The 19,724-nt window shown below is 57.1% G+C and overlaps 2 protein-coding genes across 3 annotated transcripts; both read left to right on the top strand.

The window, feature by feature from the left end:
* The first annotated feature begins 5,482 nt into the window (after window positions 1-5,482).
* On the top strand, window positions 5,483-9,251 carry CHKB (choline kinase beta). The gene is made up of 11 exons (XM_055142159.1): window positions 5,483-5,976; window positions 6,342-6,450; window positions 6,740-6,853; window positions 7,050-7,183; window positions 7,398-7,493; window positions 7,601-7,659; window positions 7,746-7,827; window positions 7,949-8,057; window positions 8,202-8,305; window positions 8,726-8,807; window positions 8,932-9,251. Exons 1-11 carry the CDS (start codon window positions 5,759-5,761, stop codon window positions 9,004-9,006), a joined length of 1,182 nt encoding a protein of 393 aa, XP_054998134.1. The 5' UTR covers window positions 5,483-5,758; the 3' UTR covers window positions 9,007-9,251.
* A 220-nt stretch (window positions 9,252-9,471) lies between these two features.
* CPT1B (carnitine palmitoyltransferase 1B) lies at window positions 9,472-16,327 on the top strand. Of its 2 annotated transcripts, none has more exons than XM_055142088.1 (19): window positions 9,472-9,807; window positions 10,052-10,211; window positions 10,339-10,481; window positions 10,692-10,869; window positions 11,061-11,162; window positions 11,304-11,441; window positions 11,519-11,596; window positions 12,199-12,306; window positions 12,381-12,465; window positions 13,086-13,281; window positions 13,462-13,647; window positions 13,721-13,826; window positions 13,916-14,032; window positions 14,305-14,469; window positions 14,545-14,679; window positions 14,773-14,925; window positions 15,404-15,517; window positions 15,886-15,978; window positions 16,079-16,327. In XM_055142088.1, the coding sequence occupies exons 1-19, from the start codon at window positions 9,611-9,613 to the stop codon at window positions 16,160-16,162; spliced, it is 2,538 nt and encodes an 845-aa protein (XP_054998063.1). In that variant the 5' UTR covers window positions 9,472-9,610; the 3' UTR covers window positions 16,163-16,327. The 2 variants fall into 2 exon arrangements, with proteins under 2 accessions (XP_054998063.1, XP_012788679.1); XM_012933225.2 differs by having other exon boundaries at window positions 9,472-9,819.
* The last annotated feature ends 3,397 nt before the right edge of the window (window positions 16,328-19,724 follow it).

Below are 19,724 nucleotides of genomic sequence, written 5' to 3'. Positions count from 1 at the left end.
GCTGTCCGTCCCTCGGGTGACCGGGGCAAAAATTTAAAAAACGGGACTTAGAACCTGACCAGGGCTGGAGAAGGGGTTCAGGGACTGACCCGACCAGGGCTGGAGAAGGGGATCAAGGGCTGTCCGTTTCCAGTGCTGATCCGAGCTGCCTGGAGCTGTCCCTCCAGCAGTGCTGACCGGGCCGGGACACGCTTACCAGGCTGCCTGGGCTGGGGAGCTGTCTCCCCGCATGGCAGGTCAGAGCCAGGACAGTGGTGCTGGCTCCTGCTGGCTGCAGACCTCAGTCCAAGTGCTGCTGGGTCAGCGCTGGCCGCTCAGAGAGCCTGGACAGGGACTGAGCCGGAACCTGCAGAGGCTGATGCCGACCGTGCTGGTGGATTTGGGATCTGATGGGCTCCTGCAAAACTCAGAATCCTTCAATAATGGCTGCTCCACCAGTACCAACTATGTAAGCGGCTGGACCCAGTTGGACCGTGGCTGTGTGTGAGGGCAGGGTAGGCTGTAAGGGCTGGGAAGGCAGGGCTGGGAAGTGGCTGAGGTGAGAGGCAGTTAGGAGACCCAGGACAGAGTTCGGGCCAAAGCATGCCCTCCCCTCCACCAGGACTGTGCCCTGATACATCCTGGTCTGAACTGCTTCAGTGGAAAACCATTTCTGAGTGAAGAATGAAGCACTTGGCCAAATGCAGGGAGTGGGGTGGGAGGCACTGTTCTTTCTGGCACCCAGCTCCATCTTGGACAGGAGGCCTTTGGCCACAGGGAAGCACATGTGCCTTCTTGGGTGCCCCAGGCTCAGCTTCTGTTTTCTCTCAGTTGCATTCTTTTTTCCTAAGAATATGGCATCTATGAATTTGTCTCCCTCCCCTGTGACTGAGATCCAGGGAAGAGCTCAGACCCATTCTGCACTGTCTGAGCTCCCAGCAGTGCCCGGTAGGCATGAAGTATGCGCTCAGCACAAGTGAGAGAGGGTTTGTGGTTCTCCCAGGCTGGCACATCCAATCCCTGCCAGGCTGCTGCTCTTTCCATTCTATAAGCCCTGCTAACCACACCCCAGCTTTCCCCACAAAACTCCAGGTTTCTTCCCAGCATTTGCAAACTTGGATCCCAATTTCCTGGCTTCCTTTTCCACCCCAGTTTGTCACACGCAGCAGCCCATGGGCACCTCTGCACGCCTGATATTACACAATAGCCACCTTTGGAGTTTCTCTGGTGACCTCTCCCAAAGTCTGAGGGTTTTGCTCCACCTGGATGTCCACCAGCCATAAACCCTTGGATTCCTAAATTCCATCTCAGACCATGACCCCCCACAACTTTCCCCAGGCTTCTCCCTGTTCATCCCTGCCCCTTATGAAATGCCTTGCCCCCAGACTCAGGCAAAAAATGGCCTAGAACCAGGGACTTAGGCTTCCCATGTAACTCCAGAACATTCCCTCTCTCCTGAGCATGGATGCACATCATCATCAACTTGAGGGTGTGTTACCAGTCTGAGTTTTGCCATCACTTTTCCTATCCTCTGGGCCCTGGTGCTTCAAAGCTTGCCTGAGAGCAAGGGTCAGGCCCTAGTGTGCAAGAGCTCTTGTTCATCTCGTTCTTCTCATTTATGATGATTCCAGGCTCCTCACACTGGAACCCTCCAGGCTGCTCCTTCCAGCCAGGGATAGTGACCAAAAGGCAAAATCTCATTCCATAAGAAATCTACATCCCCCCCCACCACCAAAACTAAAGACTAACAAGGAATTGCCATCTCTGCTTGAATAATGCCTGTTTACATAGATCTCTCATCAGATAACTACTCAAGTATTAAAGAAATTGAATCTTAGAGCTAGGGAAATAGCTCTGATCTGTACATTCACACTGTGGACCTTCCTGTGACAGCACCTTCCTTTTGCCTAAAGTACTTTCTTCAGAAGTTTCCAAGACTGGAGCCACAGATATAGTATAGCAGGTAGGGTGTGTGCTCTGATTCCCCCCACCCCATATGTTCCCCTGAGCACAGAGCCAGGAGTGATCCCTGAGTGCAGAGCTAGGAGTAAACCCTGCTCATGATCAGGTGGCCCAAAATAAAAACAAAAATATCTGTCATCCCATTGCTCATCTATTTGCTTGAGCAGGCACCAGTAATGTCTCCATTGTGAGACTTGTTGTTACTGTTTTTGGCATACTGAATATGTCACAGGTAGATTGCCATTAGCCAGGCTCTGCTGTGTAGGTGAGATACTCTCGGTAGCTTGCCAGGCTCTTCAAGAGGGGCGGAGGAATCGAACCTGGGTCAGCCGCATGCAAGGCAAACACCCTACCTGCTGCACTATCGCTGCTGGAACATTTTATGGATACAAAATAAGCAAAAATGAGGTAAAATGGAATAAAGGAATGATGGGACAAATACAAAACAGACAGCAGATTTTAATTTAAACCCAACAATGTCAGTAAGTACAGTAAATGGGAAGGTTTTAAAAACTTAAAATCAGGCTGGAGCAATAGCACAGTGGGTAGGGAGTTTGCCTTGCACGCGGCTGACCCAGGTTTGATTCCCAGCATCCCTTATTGTCCCCAGAGCACAACCATGAGTAATTCCTGAGTGCATGAGCCAGGAGTAACCCTTGTGCATCACCTGGTATGACCCAAAAAGAAAAAAATAATAATCAGAGATTATTGAAATATATCAAAAAGGAAGACCAGACTATAGGCTAAAGAAATTTATTTTAACATAAAAATAGGCTTGGGCCAGAGCAATGACTGAGTGGGCTGAGAAAATGCTTTATATGCAGAAGCACTGGGTTCACCCATAACAACACAAGGTCCCCCAAGCACCACAGAGGCAGCACAGCAGGCAGAGCACTGGTCTTGCATGTAGACATCCCCAGTTTGATCCCTGGCGCCCCATATGGTCCCCTGAGCCCCACCAGGAGTAATTCATTGGAACACAGAGCCAGGAGTAAATCCTGAGCACCAAAGGGTGTAGCCTCAAAACAAAACAAAACAAAATCACCACCAGGAGTGATCCCAAGCACCATCGGGTGTTACCCAAAAAATATAAAAGAATAAAATAACAGAAAATCAATGAAACAAAAACATAGATACCTTTGGAGAAAAAATCATATAAAGTAAAAAGTGGATTCTTTGAAAAAGTCAATAAAGTTGAATACCTCTACTCAAAGAAAAATATGAGCAAACAAAGATGATCAGTGTCAGGTATGAAATAAAAAAAAATCACTACAGATTCAACAAATCTTTTTTTTTTTTCTTTTTAGGTCACACCTGGTGATGCTCAGGGGTTACTCCTGGCTCATGCACTCAGGAATTACCCCTGGCGGTGCTCAGGGGACCATATGGGATGCTGGGATTTGAACCCGGGTGAGCCACGTGCAAGGCAAACACCCTACCCACTGTGCTATCACTCCAGCCCCAGATTCAACAAATCTTAAATAATAATAAAAATACTACAAAGAACCTTGAGGGGCTGGAGCGATAGTACAGCGGGTAGGGCGTTTGCCTTGCACGCGGCCGACCCGAGTTCGGTTCCCAGCATCCCATATGGTCCCCTGAGCACCGCCAGGGGTAATTCCTGAGTGCAGAGCCAGGAGTAACCCCTGTGCATCACTGGGTGTGACCCAAAAAACAAACAAAAAAAAAGAAACACACCCCGAAGTAGTATTTCACCCTTAGGCGGGTCATCTTGCTGGGTGAGAATTTGTCCTAGAAAAAGCTTCCACTGAGGGAAGAATTTACATCTGTTGATCCTATGATCACACCTATTTGTAATCACTAACCCAACCCTCATGATTTGGGAATATAACTAAGGCTGTAAGGGTGGGTAGGGGGATAGAGGAGAAATACAGGAGGAATATGGGAATGGGTGAGACTGGAAGGAGACAGAGATGAGATTGGAATAAACTGCAACTGATCACTAACCAGCCTGACGGCCCTGTTCCCTCCTTCATGAGTCTGTTGGCGGTGGCTGCAGACTGGGTGAGGAAAGCAGCCTGAGACCACCAAAAGCAGGTGGAGAGAGCACTGTGGCATGGTATTCATTTTTTGAATATACATCTGGCGTCCCTGGGTGGTACCTCAAACACTGCACTTATAAGGTGCAGGGAGACAGCCCTGAGGACTGGGTGAGGGTGGGGGGGTCATGTTTTGCAAACAGAAGGCCCAGGTTTCAGCTCCAGCACCACAGCTGGAAGCAACCCGAGTAGGGTGTAACCCTACTGTACTGCCAGGCCTTCAAAAAACAAAACAAAATTGCATTATCCAATATCACGGGTACATTGGAGGGTATCCACTTCACAGAGCTGGAGTCCATCAGGACATTGCAGGGGCCATTGGCATGAATGAAAAGGGTATAACAGTGACGACCACATTCCATCTGAGAATGGGAAGTAGGTGCAATATATCTCACATGACACTCAGGAGAAGGGAGAATTTCGGCCAGGGACCCATGTGCAGGCTCTGCTTACTGCAGGGTGCAATAATTCCACACATGCACTGGGTGAGGATTCTGTATCATCTGACCTCAGTAGCCAGTGGTCCGATGCCCAGACCCTAAGTCTAACAGGCCTTGAACAGTGTGGACACTCCACTTTCCAAAGTGAATCAGTTACTTTGTCAAGTGGCTCTGGGTCCATTTGGGAAAGAACTGGGGGAATATTATTGTGTGTGTTGATGTGGCCTACTTTGGAAGAACCAGTCCTTCCAGGGCACTCTGGCGTTTCACCCCAAACAATACTATGGGCCAAGTGCCAACTGGGACTTCATCCTGGGGCAGAAACAGAAATGCACAAGGCGGGGTCAGAGATATTACAGCGGGTAGGGCGCTTGCCTTGCACACAGGTGATCCCAGATCAATCCCTGGCATCCCTTGTGGTCCCCTGAGCACCACCCCGTCTGGCATCCCCATGCCCTCTGGGCGCAAAGCCAGGAGCAACCTCTGAGCATCACTGGGTGTGTCCCCTAAAAGCAAACAAAAAGATAAGAACAAGACACCCACTACTGTCGGGGCACCCCCCAACCCCATCCCACCCCACCCCAGGATCTACTCCAAGGTCTGGGCCGCTCCCCTCCTGGGTCTGTTATAGGTTGCAGGTTTGAAGGTGGGAGAGGCAGCGGATGGGGGTCGTTCATATCCATGGAGGCGCCCCCAACGGATGAGGGGATCTCCCAGAGGTGACTGAGTCTTTAAGTAATAGCTATCGCCTATAGGCCCTGTTTGCATTCCACGTCTATGAGGTTTATTCAGGGCCCGCTGGGGAGGAACGCGGGGAGCACGGGGGGGGGGGGGGGAAGAAGAGTGCCGGGAGGAGCGCGGGGAGGAGCGCAGGGATGGGGACGGTGCTGAGGGGGGACGAGGAGGAGCGCGGGGAGGGGTGTGGGGGTGGGGAATGGAGTGCGGGGAGGAGCACGGGGGTGGAAACGGCGCGGAGGGGGCACTGGGAGGAGCGCAAGGAGGAGCGCGGGGGGTGGGGACAGCGCGGAGGGGGGACGGGAAGAGCGCGGGGAGGAGCGCAGGGGTGAGGACGCCGGGGAGGCCAGAGCGCGGGGCCGGCGCCTCCCCCCCTTCGGCCGGCCGCTCTCCGGGCCCCGCGCCGGGCCCCTTGCGGGGGCCGGTCCCTTCGCCCCGGGCGCAGGGCGTTTCTCCCCAGCCTGAGCAGGCCCAACTGGCCGCGCCGTCCCCCCGAGGCCGTCACCCGGAGCGCCGGAAGCGCGGCCCGCGGCGCCGGAAGCGCAGCCCGCGCAGCCGGAAGCAGCCGGGCGAGGCCGCGCGATGGCGGCGGAGCAGACGGCCGGGAGTGGGGGCGAGACCGCCGGAGGCCGCCTGGCCCCCGGGCGCCCTCAGCAGTGCCCGGCCGCAGCCCCGAGCCGGCGGCGCTTCTCGTCGCTTTCGCGTGACGCCGAACACCGAGCCCACCAGTGGTGCCGGGAGTATCTGGGCGGGGCCTGGCGCCGAGTGCCGCCCGAGGAACTGCGGGTGCAGCCCGTGAGGTGGGGCCGGGGGGCGGGGCCTCGGGGAGCTGGCGGCGCGGGAGGGGCTGGGGGCGGGGCCTCGGGGCGCTGGCGCCGCGGGAGGGGCTGGGGGCGGGGCCTCGGGGAGCTGGCGGCGTGGGAGGGGCTGGGGCGGGGCCTCGGGGAGTGGTGGCGCGGGAGGGGCTGGGGGCGGAGCCCCGGGGAGCTGGCGGCGTGGGAGGGGTTGAGGGCGGAGCCTCGGGGAGCTGGCGGCGTGGGAGGGGCTGGGGGCGGGGCCTCGGGGAGCTGGCGGCGCGGGAGGGGCTAGTGCTGGGGGCGGGGCGTCGTAGTAGAGGCTGTGGGATGGACAGGGCGACTTCTGAGTATCCACTGTGGATCCCCAGCGGAGGACTCAGTAACCTGCTGTTCCGCTGCTCACTTCCTGACCACCTGCCCAGCGTTGGCGAGGAGCCCCGGGAGGTGCTGCTGCGGGTGTACGGGGCCATCCTACAGGTGAGGGCGAGGCAAGTGCCTTGCTGGCCTTGCTTGTGAGAAGTGGTGAGCACATTGGAACATGCTAGACTCTGCGGGTCTTTGGGGCTTGCTCTTGACTGGCCTCCCACACCTTGGCTGCGCCCTGGAGGCTCTCCTGGCAGTACTCTGTATGCCAGGGACAGAACTCAGAGGCGCCTGTGCTCCGGCCACTCAGATCACAGCACACCACCATGGTGGTGGACAGAGCATGCGGCCTGCTGTGGTATAGCAGCTGCACTTTGGGCCCTTTGCCCTCCTCTTCCTTCAGGGCGTGGATTCCTTGGTTCTGGAGAGTGTGATGTTCGCCATCCTCGCAGAGCGGTCGCTGGGGCCCCAGCTCTACGGAGTCTTCCCAGAGGGGCGGCTGGAGCAGTATATCCCAGTACGAGCCTGGCCTGGCCCTGAAATCCCCTGGGCTCCTCCTTCCCTCAGCCCCTGTGCCCCATCCTGTTGTGCATCTTTACATCTTTCACCCCAGCTAGAGGCCAGTCCCCAAGACCCTGACCTCCCCGCATTCCCCCACCCCTCCCCCCTCCTGCCCCAGCCCGCTCAACACCCTGATAGGTTCCTGGGTGCAGAGCCGGCCACTGAAAACGCGAGAGCTTCAAGAGCCAGTGTTGTCAGCCACCATTGCCACAAAGATGGCCCAGTTCCATGGCATGGAGATGCCTTTCACCAAGGAGCCCCACTGGCTGTTTGGGACCATGGAGCGGTGAGCCAGAGCCCCCGCCTGCGCTGAGCCCTCACGCTGTCCAGGCCACCCTGCTATTGCTCCAGTGGGCAGTGTCTTTGTGCCTCACAGGCTCCACGTCTGCCAGATGCATCACACTGACCAGAAACGGGCCCTTCTCTCTGGTCCGGGACAGGCAGGAGAGGGGTGGGGAGGGAGTAACAAACGGGAACATTCCCTGTTTGGGACCTTTCAGATACCTAAAGCAGATCCAGGACCTGCCTCCCTCTGGCCTCCCCCAGATGAACCTGCTAGAGATGTACAGCCTCAAAGATGAAATGGGCCACCTCAGGTGAGGGCGACAGGATGGGGGAGCAGAATGGCACAGGAGGTGTGCCGAACCTTTGCGGTCCTCCCCAGGGACTACTGTCCTAGACCTAGGCTTCTGTCCCTCTGCAGGAAGCTGTTATTGTCCACCCCATCACCGGTGGTCTTCTGCCACAATGACATCCAGGAAGGTAGGAGAAGACATGGGTGTCTCCAGCCCGTGGTGAGGGAGGGGCTGAGGGCCCTGCAATGACCTAGCCTTATCCTGGTCCCCCAGGGAACATCTTGCTGCTCTCAGAGCCAAAAAATGCCGACAATCTAATGTTAGTGGACTTTGAGTATAGCAGCTACAACTACAGGTGAGGATGCCAACAGCCCCTGCTGTCTGTCTCCACGTTGCCCTGGCACACAGGCCAGACTTTCTCCCTGCCCCCTGCCCCACGAGGTCTCAAAGGACTGAGTGTCCTCCTCCTTCCCCAGGGGCTTTGACATTGGGAACCATTTCTGTGAGTGGGTTTATGATTACACTCATGAGGAGTGGCCTCACTACAAAGCACAGCCTGCAGACTACCCCAACCGGGAACAGCAGGTAAGAGGTCAGAGGCCAGGGAGCAGGAGCTGGCTGGGTATGGGGTAGGACTGGGGGGACATCTAGAAGGAGTGGGGAGAGACTGTGAACTGTGAAATAAATTCACAGACTCCCTCCAAATTCCTGATTCTCCTCTTATCCCAGCTCCATTTTATTCGCCATTACCTGGCAGAGGTTAAAAAAGGCGAGATCCTCTCCCAAGAAGAGCAGAGGAAACTGGAAGAAGATTTGCTGGTAGAAGTCAATCGGTGAGAAAAGATGGGTGGTGGGGAGAGGTAGGGTACAGGGGAAGTGGGGCCTAAGGAGGCAGCAGCTAGTCAGGCCCGGGACAACATGGGGAGAGGGAGTGAGGCGGGGCCTGAGGCTGGCAGGGAGGCACAGTTTGAGGGTAGAAAGCGTCAGGACAGGGAGCTAGAGAAATGGGACACGTCTGAAAGTATATGCATTCATGCTGCCAAACCCACTTTTGTCCTCAGCCCCGCACAGTTCTCCAGGCACCATAGGGAGCAGCCTCTGAGCACCACTGATGTGACACCCTTCCAAAATACAAAAAAACAAGGCAGGACAGGGTTTGGCAGAGGGAAGAAATTAGAGCTTAGTTGCTTGGGTAGCTTAGAGAAAGGGGTTGAGCCCTGGGCTCTGAACCCCCCACTTTCCTTGCCCCCCAGGTATGCTCTGGCCTCTCATTTCTTTTGGGGACTCTGGTCCATCCTCCAGGCATCCATGTCCACTATAGAATTTGGTTACTTGGTGAGTGATTAGCCTGGGAGGTGGGAGGTGGGGGGGGAGAGTGCAGGGACACGCCCAGGTCCTGGGGTAGGGGGTGCCTGTCCCTGGCACCCTCACCCATGCATAGGATGGGCCCCCTCCCCAGGAATACGCCCAGTCTCGCTTCCAGTTCTACTTCAAGCAGAAGGGGCAGCTGGCCAGCCTCCACCCTTCACCTTGACTGAAGCCTCCCAGCTCCGGTGACTTCTCCAGTAGCCTCTAGGGCAGGACCTTGGAGGGAGGGGAGAGAGCAGGAGGCTCTCCTTGGGGACCAGGCTGGGCCTGGCCCCACCCTGCCGCAGAGCACTGGGGCTGAGGCGCTGACCTCTCCCCGACTTTGCACTGGTTGGCCCATGGTGAGCGGGCAGCAGGCGGGCACCTCTGAACTGTTCACCTTCATGCAATAAACATGTATCTCCCACTGTCTCCTGTGGTCCTGCTGGGGGTGTAGAAGGTGGTAGGGAGGGGTGCACATGGGCCAGTGGGTGACCCCAGCTGCTGCTCCACCAGCTGCTATGGACAGGGCCTCTGCCAGTTCTTGCACCTCCCAGGGCTCCTGCTTAAAAGTACTAAGTGCCAGAGGCCCTTAGTGGGGGGTTCCAGAGAGGGCGCGGTGGGAGTTGGGGGATAGGGGATGCCTGTAGCTGCCCAAGCCTGGGTGACATCAGCAGACAGGCCAAGCGGACAGGCATGACCTTTGCTCTACATTTGGGCTATTTTTAGCTCCACTGCCACCGTCCCCAGGGCGGGCCTATGGGCCCCCTGGATCCCCAGGCCTTTGGGCAATGTCTCCAGCACAAATCCAGCCCCCCATGCCCATTCCCAAAGGGGTGGGGGATTCTGGGCCCCGCCCCCTCTGGGGTTTTCTCGCCCCAAATTTGGGAGCAGGGATCAAGTTCCCGGGGAGGGCGGGGCAGTGGCCCGACCTGAAGGACGTGGGGACACGGCCAGCCAGAGCGACTGGCCCTGCATGCGGACGGGAGTAAGCAGAGCCGTGAGTGGGGGGCGGCACAGGGCGACCCCAGCAGCCCATCCAGTGCGGAAGCCCGCACCATTGTGTGCCCAGAAGGCGGGCGCGAGGGGGCGCAGGTTCCGCGGCCGTTGGCCGGACCGGGGGGCGTGGGTGGGCGGGCGCGGGGCGTGCGCGGGCTGGGCGGGCGCGCGGGGTGCGCGAGCGGCGGGGCCAGCTGGAGCCTGCCCGCGCCCCCTGTCGCGCCCCCTCGCAGGTGCCGGCCAACCCCCAGCATGGCGGAAGCTCATCAGGCCGTGGCCTTCCAGTTCACGGTGACCCCGGAGGGGGTGGACTTCCGGCTGAGTCGGGAGGCCCTGAAGCACATCTACCTGTCGGGCATCAACTCCTGGAAGAAGCGCCTGACTCGGATCAAGGTGCGCGCAGGGCTCCCTGCGGGGCCTGGCAGCGCCCCTGCCACGGCGGTGCAGGGACAGGGGGTACAGGTGGGGGCTGCAGGAGGGCCAGCCGAGGGCAGAGACCGTCCAGCTGTTTCCCCTTCAGAATGGCGTCCTGCGGGGCGTGTACCCCGGCAGCCCCTCCAGCTGGCTGGTCGTCACCATGGCAACAGTGGGCTCCTCCTACTTCGACGTGGACATCTCCTTCGGTCTGGTCTCTTGCATCCAGAGGTGGCTCCCTGATACGGGGTGAGCAGCTAGGCCTGGAAACATTCAGGGGAGAGGGTTCCAGAGCTGGACAGCCACTGGAAGCCAGAGGGTGGACCCCTGGGGTCCATCCCAGTGCCCCATCCTCTGTGAGATGCTCCCAACCCAAAAGGACCACAGCCCCCAGACTGCAGTCAGCCTTTTCTTGGTGGCCTGGCGGGCACTCTCTTAGCCCTCTTCTCCTTCCCACAGATTCAGCCCCTTGCAGGGGGACCAGACCCGGGAATTGGTCAGCATTGCCATCTTCTCCACGGGGCTGTGGATGACCGGCATCTTCTTCTTCCGCAAGTCACTGAAAGTGCTTCTGTCCTACCATGGTTGGATGTTTGAGATGCACGGCCGGACCAGTCGCTTCACCAAAGTCTGGGCTGTGAGCAGACCCAGGACATGGGCTGGAGTAGTGGTCTGATATCCCAGGTCACCCTGGTTTGGGCAGAGCTGGAGGGAGAGGCTGGCAAGGCCAGTACCTGCTTGGGGACTATTTGTGCTGGTTCCGAGGGTCCAGGTTTAGCAAATACCTTCCCCCAGCCGTCTTCTCTGGCCCCTGTTTTGTGTCCCCAGATCTGTGTCCGCCTTCTGTCCAGCCGGAAGCCCATGCTCTACAGCTTTCAGTCGTCCCTGCCCAAGCTCCCTGTGCCCAAAGTGTCAGCCACGATTCAGCGGGTGAGGGCCTGTTTCAGGCAGACTCAAAGGGTCTCTCCAAAGGAAGGAGGAAGGGCCCCATCTCCTGGGAACAGCTAGCTAGTGGGAAGGGGCAGAGGCTCCGGACAGACGCAGCTGACAGCAGAGCGCCTGGCTTTGCAGTACCTGGAGTCCGTGCGCCCCCTGTTGGATGATGAGGAATTTTACCGCATGGAGAAGCTGGCCAAGGAATTCCAGGACAAGACGGCCAGCAAACTGCAGAGGCTTTTGATTCTCAAGTCCTGGTGGGCCACAAACTACGTGAGTTCCTTCTGGCTACCCACAGCTACCCGCGCCCCTGCCCCCCCCAGCCCTCACCGTCCCCCTCTGACCCGCAGGTGAGTGACTGGTGGGAGGAGTACATCTACCTTCGAGGCCGGAGCCCCCTCATGGTGAACAGCAACTATTATGCCATGGTGAGCACTGGTGTACGCTCCTGCATGCTGACCTCTGTCACAGCCAGGATGGCAGATTCCGCAGGAACTGGGGTTCTTAAGTGACGGGAATTCTGGAATGGTTGAGAAGCAGCTGAGGGGTGACAGGAATGCTGAGAATCTGGTAAGTCCAGGAGCCCCCAGTGTTGCTCTCAGAGCCCCCTGGGCTCGGTGCTTCCCAGCACAGGCCCTGGCACAGAGACTTCCTTCAGTATGCCTCCCTGTTTCCATTCTCTGGGGCCAGAGCAGCCCTGCGTGCCGAGGGGCTGGCCCTGTCCCTCAGCCATGTCCACACAGGGTGCCCAAAGCAGACGCCAAGCAGTGTGCTGTGTTCCTGTGTGAACCAGAAGTTCTGATTTTTCTGTTTAGTGAAGGAACCCCCTTCTCAAAACAAATGCCAACACAAGCAAGCAGAGTGGGTCATGGAAAGCATGGGGGGCGGGAGGGGAACAGAGGAGCGAAGGCTCTATGTCAGCCCTTCACCCTGCCAGCTCGCGGGGGACCTGAGGACAGGGACAGGACACTGCAGGCTTCTGCAAGGGGACATAGCCAGGATGCAGGCCCTACTCTTTTTTTCTCCGTAGGACTTTGTGCTCATCAGAAACACAGAGGTACAGGCCGCTCGCCTGGGTAACATTGTCCACGCCATGATCTTGTATCGCCGTAAGCTGGATCGTGAAGAGATCAAGCCTGTGAGTTGTGCTGGGGTTGAGGGTCTGTTGGGGAGAGTGGGCTGTGTCTGAGCCATGCTGGCCTTCCTCCCCAGGTGATGGCGCTGGGCATCGTGCCCATGTGCTCCTACCAGATGGAGAGAATGTTCAACACCACTCGTGTCCCTGGCAAGGAGACAGGTATGGAGCCAGGCATCCTCCACGTCTCATGGTTCCGTCACAGTGAAAAGTCGTTGGCAGCTGAGTCAGATGCCTACTGTTTGATGCGCCACACTGGTGCCATAACCCTCAGAGCCCAGAGCTGCCCCAACTCAGGGGCTCACGGTGGTGGGGAGGGGAGTACTGCGAGCTGCCTGGGAGTAGGGGTATGGAGCTGGCCTCAGGGGCCTGGTGGGAGCCATTGGGACCGTCTCTGTCACTTCCAAGAAACACCTCCTGGGGGCCGGAGCAACAGTGCAGCAGGTAGGGCGTTTGCATTGCCCCAAGTTCAGTTCCCAGCACCCCATACAGCCCCCCTGTTCCCATTCAGGGTTCCCCTGAGTGCAGAGCCAGGAATCAGCCCTGAGCACCACCAGGCCTGTCCTCAAAACAAAAACCAAAACAATACCAAAAAGTAGCATTTCCTGGGTCCATTGCTCTAATCCAGACTCAGGGAGTCCCCAGCACAGGTGCCCATCACCCCACCCCTGGGACCGAGTCTCCAGCATAGCCTAAAAAGCAGGGTCGGCTAGTGCAAGGCAAGATATCCTCAGGGGGCCAGGGTGGGGCCACACCCACCTCAGTCTTGAACCCCACTGCAGACATCCTGCAGCACCTGACTGAGAGCAGGCACGTGGCCGTGTACCACAAGGGCCGCTTCTACAAGCTGTGGCTCTACAACGGCTCCCGCCTGCTCAAGCCCCGGGACCTGGAGATGCAGTTCCAGAGGATCCTAGATGACCCGTCTCCACCCCAGCCTGGGGAAGAAAAGCTGGCTGCCCTCACTGCTGGGGGAAGGTACCCGCCCCCCAAGGAGAGAGGCTGGGGGCACGGCGAGAGACGGCCCACAGAGTGTGAGGGGTGCTGGGGCAGCCCGAAGTGTCTCTGCCTCCTTTCTGTTGGGTCGTACTGGGTGGCTTTGCCAGAGGGGGGCCCCCGCCAGGGCAGCCAGCAGCTCACCCTGCCCTGTGCCCCCAGAGAGGAGTGGGCATATGCACGCTGCAAGTTCTTCGGCTCAGGCAAGAACAGGGCGTCTCTGGATGCCATTGAGCGTGCTGCCTTCTTCGTGGCTCTGGATGAGGAATCTCACCAGTACAACCCCGAGGATGAGGCCAGCCTCAGCCTCTACGGCAAGGCCCTGCTGCACGGCAACTGTTACAACAGGTGCGGCCAGTGCCCCAGCCCCTGCAGCCATCCCACCCCTCAGCCCCTGAGTCACAGCGCTCCTCTCCTGCAGGTGGTTTGACAAGTCCTTCACGCTCGTTGCCTTCAAGAATGGGAAGTTGGGCCTCAACACAGAGCACGCGTGGGCAGATGCCCCCATCATCGGGCACCTCTGGGAGGTAATGGGCTTAGAAAGCAGCCCAGAGCAGGGCAAGCTGGAAGTGAGGGGCCGTAGCAGCAGTCTCACAGCCTGACCTTCTCCCTGCAGTTTGTTCTGTCCACTGATAACTTTCATCTGGGCTATTCGGACACTGGGCACTGCCTGGGAAAACCCAATACCATGCTGGCACCTCCCCAGCGGCTGCAGTGGGACATCCCTGATGAGGTAGGCAGGGCCCTGTGACCCTTCACCATTACCTCCCTCCAGCTCAGACCCACTCTGAGTGGTCAGGAGCATCTCGTGGGGAGAAGAGAGACTGCACACATCCAGTGGTTAGAGGCACATGCCCACAGACCCCCTTCTATATCCCCTTCCCCATGAAACTCAGGCTGGCCTGGCTGGCCCATGTTTCCTCATGTTTGCTTGGCCTTGGTGACCTCACCTTGGCCCTCCTAGACAGAGCTCTGCCCCCAGCTGATCCCTGTGTGTCTCGGCAGTGCCAGGAGATCATCGAGCAATCCTACAAGGTGGCCAGAGAACTGGCGGATGATGTGGAGCTGTACTGTTTCCAGTTCCTGCCCTTTGGCAAAGGCCTCATCAAGAAGTGCCGGACCAGTCCAGATGCCTTTGTACAGATCGCCTTGCAGCTGGCCCACTTCCGGGTAGGTGCCACAGGCCACCTGTGGGCAGTGTGGTAGTGGGTTCACCTGCTTGTTTCACCCTTCTGTGTTCCCCAGGACAGGGGCAAGTTCTGCCTAACCTATGAGGCCTCAATGACAAGAATGTTCCGGGAGGGACGAACAGAGACCGTTCGTTCCTGTACCATGGAGTCCACTGCCTTTGTTCAGGCCATGGTGAAGGGGAACGTCATGGTGAGTCCTGCCCTGCAGCCACCGGGGGAGCCCCTTCTGTCTCCCACCCACTCTGAGACTCAAGCTATTCTTCCTTTTCCACCCTGGCTCCAGAAACCAGACCTCGTCGACCTCTTCCGGAAAGCTGCAGAGAAGCACCAGAATATGTACCGCCTGGCCATGACGGGGGCTGGGATTGACAGGCACCTCTTCTGCCTCTACGTGGTCTCCAAGTTCCTGGGGGTCAACTCCCCCTTCCTGGCTGAGGTCAGTGTTGCCAAGGGGTCCTCATGCCTCTGCTGTTTCCCAGCTCCCCAGCTTTCCTGAGGCTCGTCCCCCACCAGACCTGTGGTCCTGGCACCACCTAACAGCTAGGTGGGAGGTGGGCAAATCTGCGAGACATTCAGAGGCAGCCAGAAGAATGCCCTCTTCCTACAGAGACAGAGGAGGGGCGTTCGAGGTGCAAGGAAGAGCAAGAGGGGTGGGGCAGAGGTGCCGGCAGATGGGGGTGGGAGGAGAGATCAGGGCACAGGCAGGGCATGGGGACCTGAAATGCAACGGCTATCACGGGTGGTAAGAGGTGGGAACCAGGGTGGGGGCCCAAGGGTCCTGGGCTCCATTCACTTCCACCTGGTCTGTCAGTCGTGGTCGTGTCAGACTCAGCAGGTGCCCCAGAGCCCACTGTGGGCAGGCATGTCCCGTGCACATGCATGTGGAGTCTGACGCTGCGGCCTCCCTGTGGCAGGTCCTTTCGGAGCCCTGGCGCCTCTCCACCAGCCAGACCACTCAATTCCAGATTGGCATGTTTGACCCAAACCAGTACCCTAACCACCTGGGTGCCGGAGGTGGCTTTGGTCCCGTGAGTGCCCTTGCTGGGGGGTTGGGGGGCCCAAGCTTGGGGTTCCCATGGCAGGCACAGGGCCTTAGAGGCCCACACAGAGGTGGGAGCACAGCATGGAAACAGGAGAGGATGCTGCTGAACCTTCAGGCTGCCCCTGACAGCATCCCATGGCCACAGCTGGTGTCCAGGGTACTGGGCACTACATGGGGCCCCTCCAGGTTTCTCACCTAGCTCACCCACTGGGACTTGTACATGGGTGTGTTGTGAGGCCAAGAGCCCCTAGGACAGGTGCTCCAGTTTTCATACTCTTTCCTGAAAATCCTGAGGGGGCTCGAGGACAGGATCTGACGCTTGTCAGCCTCCTCTTGCCCCTCACCCTGGTTCAGGTAGCAGATGATGGCTATGGGGTTTCCTACATGATTGCGGGCGAGAACACCATGTTCTTCCACATCTCCAGCAAGTTCTCCAGCTCAGAAACAGTGAGTGTCCCCCACTCGGGCCGAGGGAGGGGCTCAGGAAGAGGGTGTTCCCCAAGGCATGCACTTCCTCGGAGCTGCACCTGAACTCTGGCCCCCACAGAATTCCCAGCGCTTTGGAAACCACATCCGTCAAGCTCTGGTGGACATTTCCAATCTCTTCAAAGACTCCAAGGATGCCAGCTGAGGGCTGAGGGAGTGCCAGCGACCCCATCACCCTGCACTGGTCAGCTGGCACCCGAGGGGACACCATGCACATGTGCCTAGGCTCTGATGACATCTCTGGGTGCAGGCACAGAAAGGCCATGGCTGCTCCCCGAGGCCTCAGTGGTGGAGGTGGGGTTGGAGCAGGGAGGGGATTTTGATTTTTTTTTCTTGCTGGATACTAATAAAAATAAGACTGTCTAATTCTCTCCTAGCCTTCCAAGCCTGTGTTTTATGTGGGAACAAGGCTAGGCCAGAGAGGTGGTGAGGGAGGGCTGGGGTATGCGGCCTGAGGCAGGAGGCCAGCTGGAGGCCTGTGACCTGTCCTGAAGTGAGTCTCTGTGGAGTGACATGGCTCTGACATCACTGTCCACACCTACCAGTGAACATGAAATAAATTCTTGCTTCAGAACCTTTACCTGGTCCCCAGGGCCACTTTGTCTCACAGACAGACACCCTCCATGACCTCCCAGCAGTGGGAGGGAAACCCTGCTTCCCTGCTGGGGGCTCTGACAAGACATATGGGATACCCCAAGGCAGCATGCTACTTCCCTAAACTAAGCAGTCTTTTATTTTCTTTTTGGTGAGGGCAAGAGGTGACTATGCTCAGTGGTGCTCTGTGGCTGCTCCCAGACTTACTGCTTGGGGGTCACTCCTGGCAGTGCTTGGGGACCTTGCAGTGCCGGGTAGCTAACCCAGGCCTCCGTTGAGGAGTGTGTGCTTAGGCTGCTGAGTTCTTTCTAGCCCCATCAGGTCTCTTTTCATTCTTTGTCTTGTTTCGGAGCCACACCTGGCAGTGCTCAGGGCTATCCCCGGCTATTCAGGCGTCACTCCTGGTGGTGCTTGGTGGTACTTCCACCTTACATGGTGGCAGAAAATCTGGGGATCAAACCCGGGTAATCCACGTGAAAGGCAAGTGCCTTACCCCTGGTACTGTCTCTCTAGCTCTGTTTTCTTATTTAAAAAAGACTAAAAGTAAACGAGATAATTTGGTTTTGGTTTTGGGGGGCTTTTCGGGGACACATCTGGCTGTGCTCAGGGATCATTCTTGGCAGTGCTTTGGCAGGGGGATGGAGAGAATCATATACAGTGCAAGGGATTGAACCAGGGTTGGCCATGGCAAGGCAAGCTCCTTACCCCTTATATGACCTTTATGGCCTCAACAAACAGTAGTGTTTTTGATTTGGTTTTGGTTTTTGGCTTGGGCCACATCTGGCAGTACACAGGGTTCTGAGCTCCACTCTTAGTGGAGCTTAGGGGACCATATGTGGTACCAGGGATGAAATCAGAGTTTAGCATAAGCAGGTACCCTAACCATGGTACTATTTCTTCGGCCGGCCCACAAAGGGTAGAGGATTTTTGTTTTATTTTGGGGGGTTGTTGAGGGTTTGTTTGGTTGTTGTTTTTTTTTTTTGTTTTATGATTAGTTTTCAGATCACACCTGATGGTATTCAGGGCTTACTCCTGGCTTTGTGCTCAGGGATCACTCCTGGCAGTCTTGAGGGACCATATGGGGTGCTGGAGATCAAACCTGGTTCAGCAATGTGCAAGGCAAGCACCTACCCACTGTACTATTGCTCTGGCCCCAAGGTAGTTTTTATGGAACATGGGAGTAGACATTCTATTAGTATCACGACTTGGATGAACCTGGATCTCAGCACTCTGCCTGGGCTGAGGGCCCAGAAGTGCTTGCACTCCAATACTGGGCCATCTCTTAGGAACCAGTAAAGTACCATCCGCTCACTCTGACACGGGGATTTGGTGTAGAATAGGGTGCAGACTGCCCCATGGATCTCACTACTCGGTGAAGCAGGCATAGATCAGGAGACCAAGGGGCTGACAGGGAAGCAAGGAAGCTGTGGAATAATCCATTTAGTAAGTACTTATTGAGTGCCTCAGTGCGGAAGGTGCTGTTCACAGCAGTGAACAGAGCTGGCGAAAACAGTCCCTCCCTATGGGGCTTAGAGTCTAGAGAGGGAGACAGGCAGTAACCAAGAAGAATGAGTAAATTATAGAGTAAGTCAGATGGTAATAAGTGCTGAGGAGAACAGTCAGTAAGGGTGGGAACAATTTCAGACAGGGTGGCACAGACAGGCCTTCCTAAGGGCGGGCATTTGGCTACAGATGGGAAGAAAATGGGGGTGCAGCCACTGAAGAACTATAGGGTGAAGAATTTCTGCTGTGGGGAAAGCCAGAGCTGCAGGTGGGAGGTGTCTCCTGCCATGGAGGACCTCGGGTCTTGGTGTAGGAAGCCTGAGGAGGGGCACAGCCAGCACAACAGAGTGCAGTGGCCAGGTCTTCAAGGTCACACTAGGTTCTCTGGAGAATCTGATTTAAGCAGATGGACGTCACCCCTCCGAGATTTTCCCTCTGCCTGACAGGGAGGAAAGCAGAACAACTGGATGCCATTGGAATGGAAGCCAGGAATCAGGCAGGAATCTTTCTCATGCTGGTGGCAGGAGCAAACCAGCAGTGGGTTCAGACCATGGAATGGAGAATACGGAAGCTCCCCACCAAAGGGAGGCACCAAAAGTAGCACAGGCTTTCCTTTGCAGCCGCTGGGTCCTAAAATGAGCTTTTTGAAATGTTTACTTGCCTATAAGAAATTTTTCAGGGGCCAGAGCAATAGTACAGTGGATAAGCTTATGCCTTGCACGCAGCTGACCCCAGTTCAATTTCCAGCATCCCATATGGTCCCTCAAGGCTTTCAGGACAGAGCCCTGAGCACAGGTGTGGCCTAGGGAAAAAAATTGTGAGAATGCCTCAGATTCTTGGGATGTATAATTGGGAGGCTTCAGAGGTCGAAGCAATAGTACAGCAGGTAGGGCATTTGCCTTGCATGTAGCTGATCTGGGTTCAATCCCCAGCATCCCATAGGGTCCCCCTCGAGCACCGCCAAGAGTAACTCCTGAGCATCGCCAGGTGTGATGCAAGAAAGCAAAATAATAACAATAAGATAATTGGGATACTTCAGAGAGACGTAGGTCTCGAAAGCAGCACCTAGGGGAAAGTCAGAAGGCAGAGGCTCCAAAGGTCCTATAAGAGCACCATGCACCTACGCCTCACCCCGTCCTCCTCAGTACCAAACCTGCGCAAGTATCTCCAACAGCACCCACCTCTGCGTTCCTCTCCCAGAATCACCAACTCCTGGCCACCCCTCTACCATCATCCCCCGTCAGACAGCAGAAGTTGGTTCTAGCTCTTTCCCTCCTACCCAGCCACCCTGCTTGCCACCTCTGGACCGTGCCTGTCGCCCTAAAAATCACACAGAACTCCTTAGGGCTGGAGGCAGAGTACAGGGGCCAAGTACAGCCTCTGCCTGCTCTCGGCCTGATCCTGCGCACCCCACGAGGTGGCTCGGGAAACCCCCGGCCTTGAAGTGCTCTCCACAGCAGAGCTTCTCAGGCCGGCAAGCAGGTTCTGGCCACAGGCTCGCCTCCTCCGGGCAGGGTGGGGGACCAACTCGGAGGTGCCTGGCCCCTGTCGTCATGTGGTAAAAGGCACCCAGGCGTGGGAGATGGGGCGTGAGTCAGGCCACGGGAGCT

Source organism: Sorex araneus, chromosome 6 (genome assembly GCF_027595985.1).
Source record: "Sorex araneus isolate mSorAra2 chromosome 6, mSorAra2.pri, whole genome shotgun sequence".
Taxonomy (NCBI): Eukaryota; Metazoa; Chordata; class Mammalia; order Eulipotyphla; family Soricidae; genus Sorex; species Sorex araneus.
This window is presented reverse-complemented; position numbering and strand designations above follow the sequence as displayed.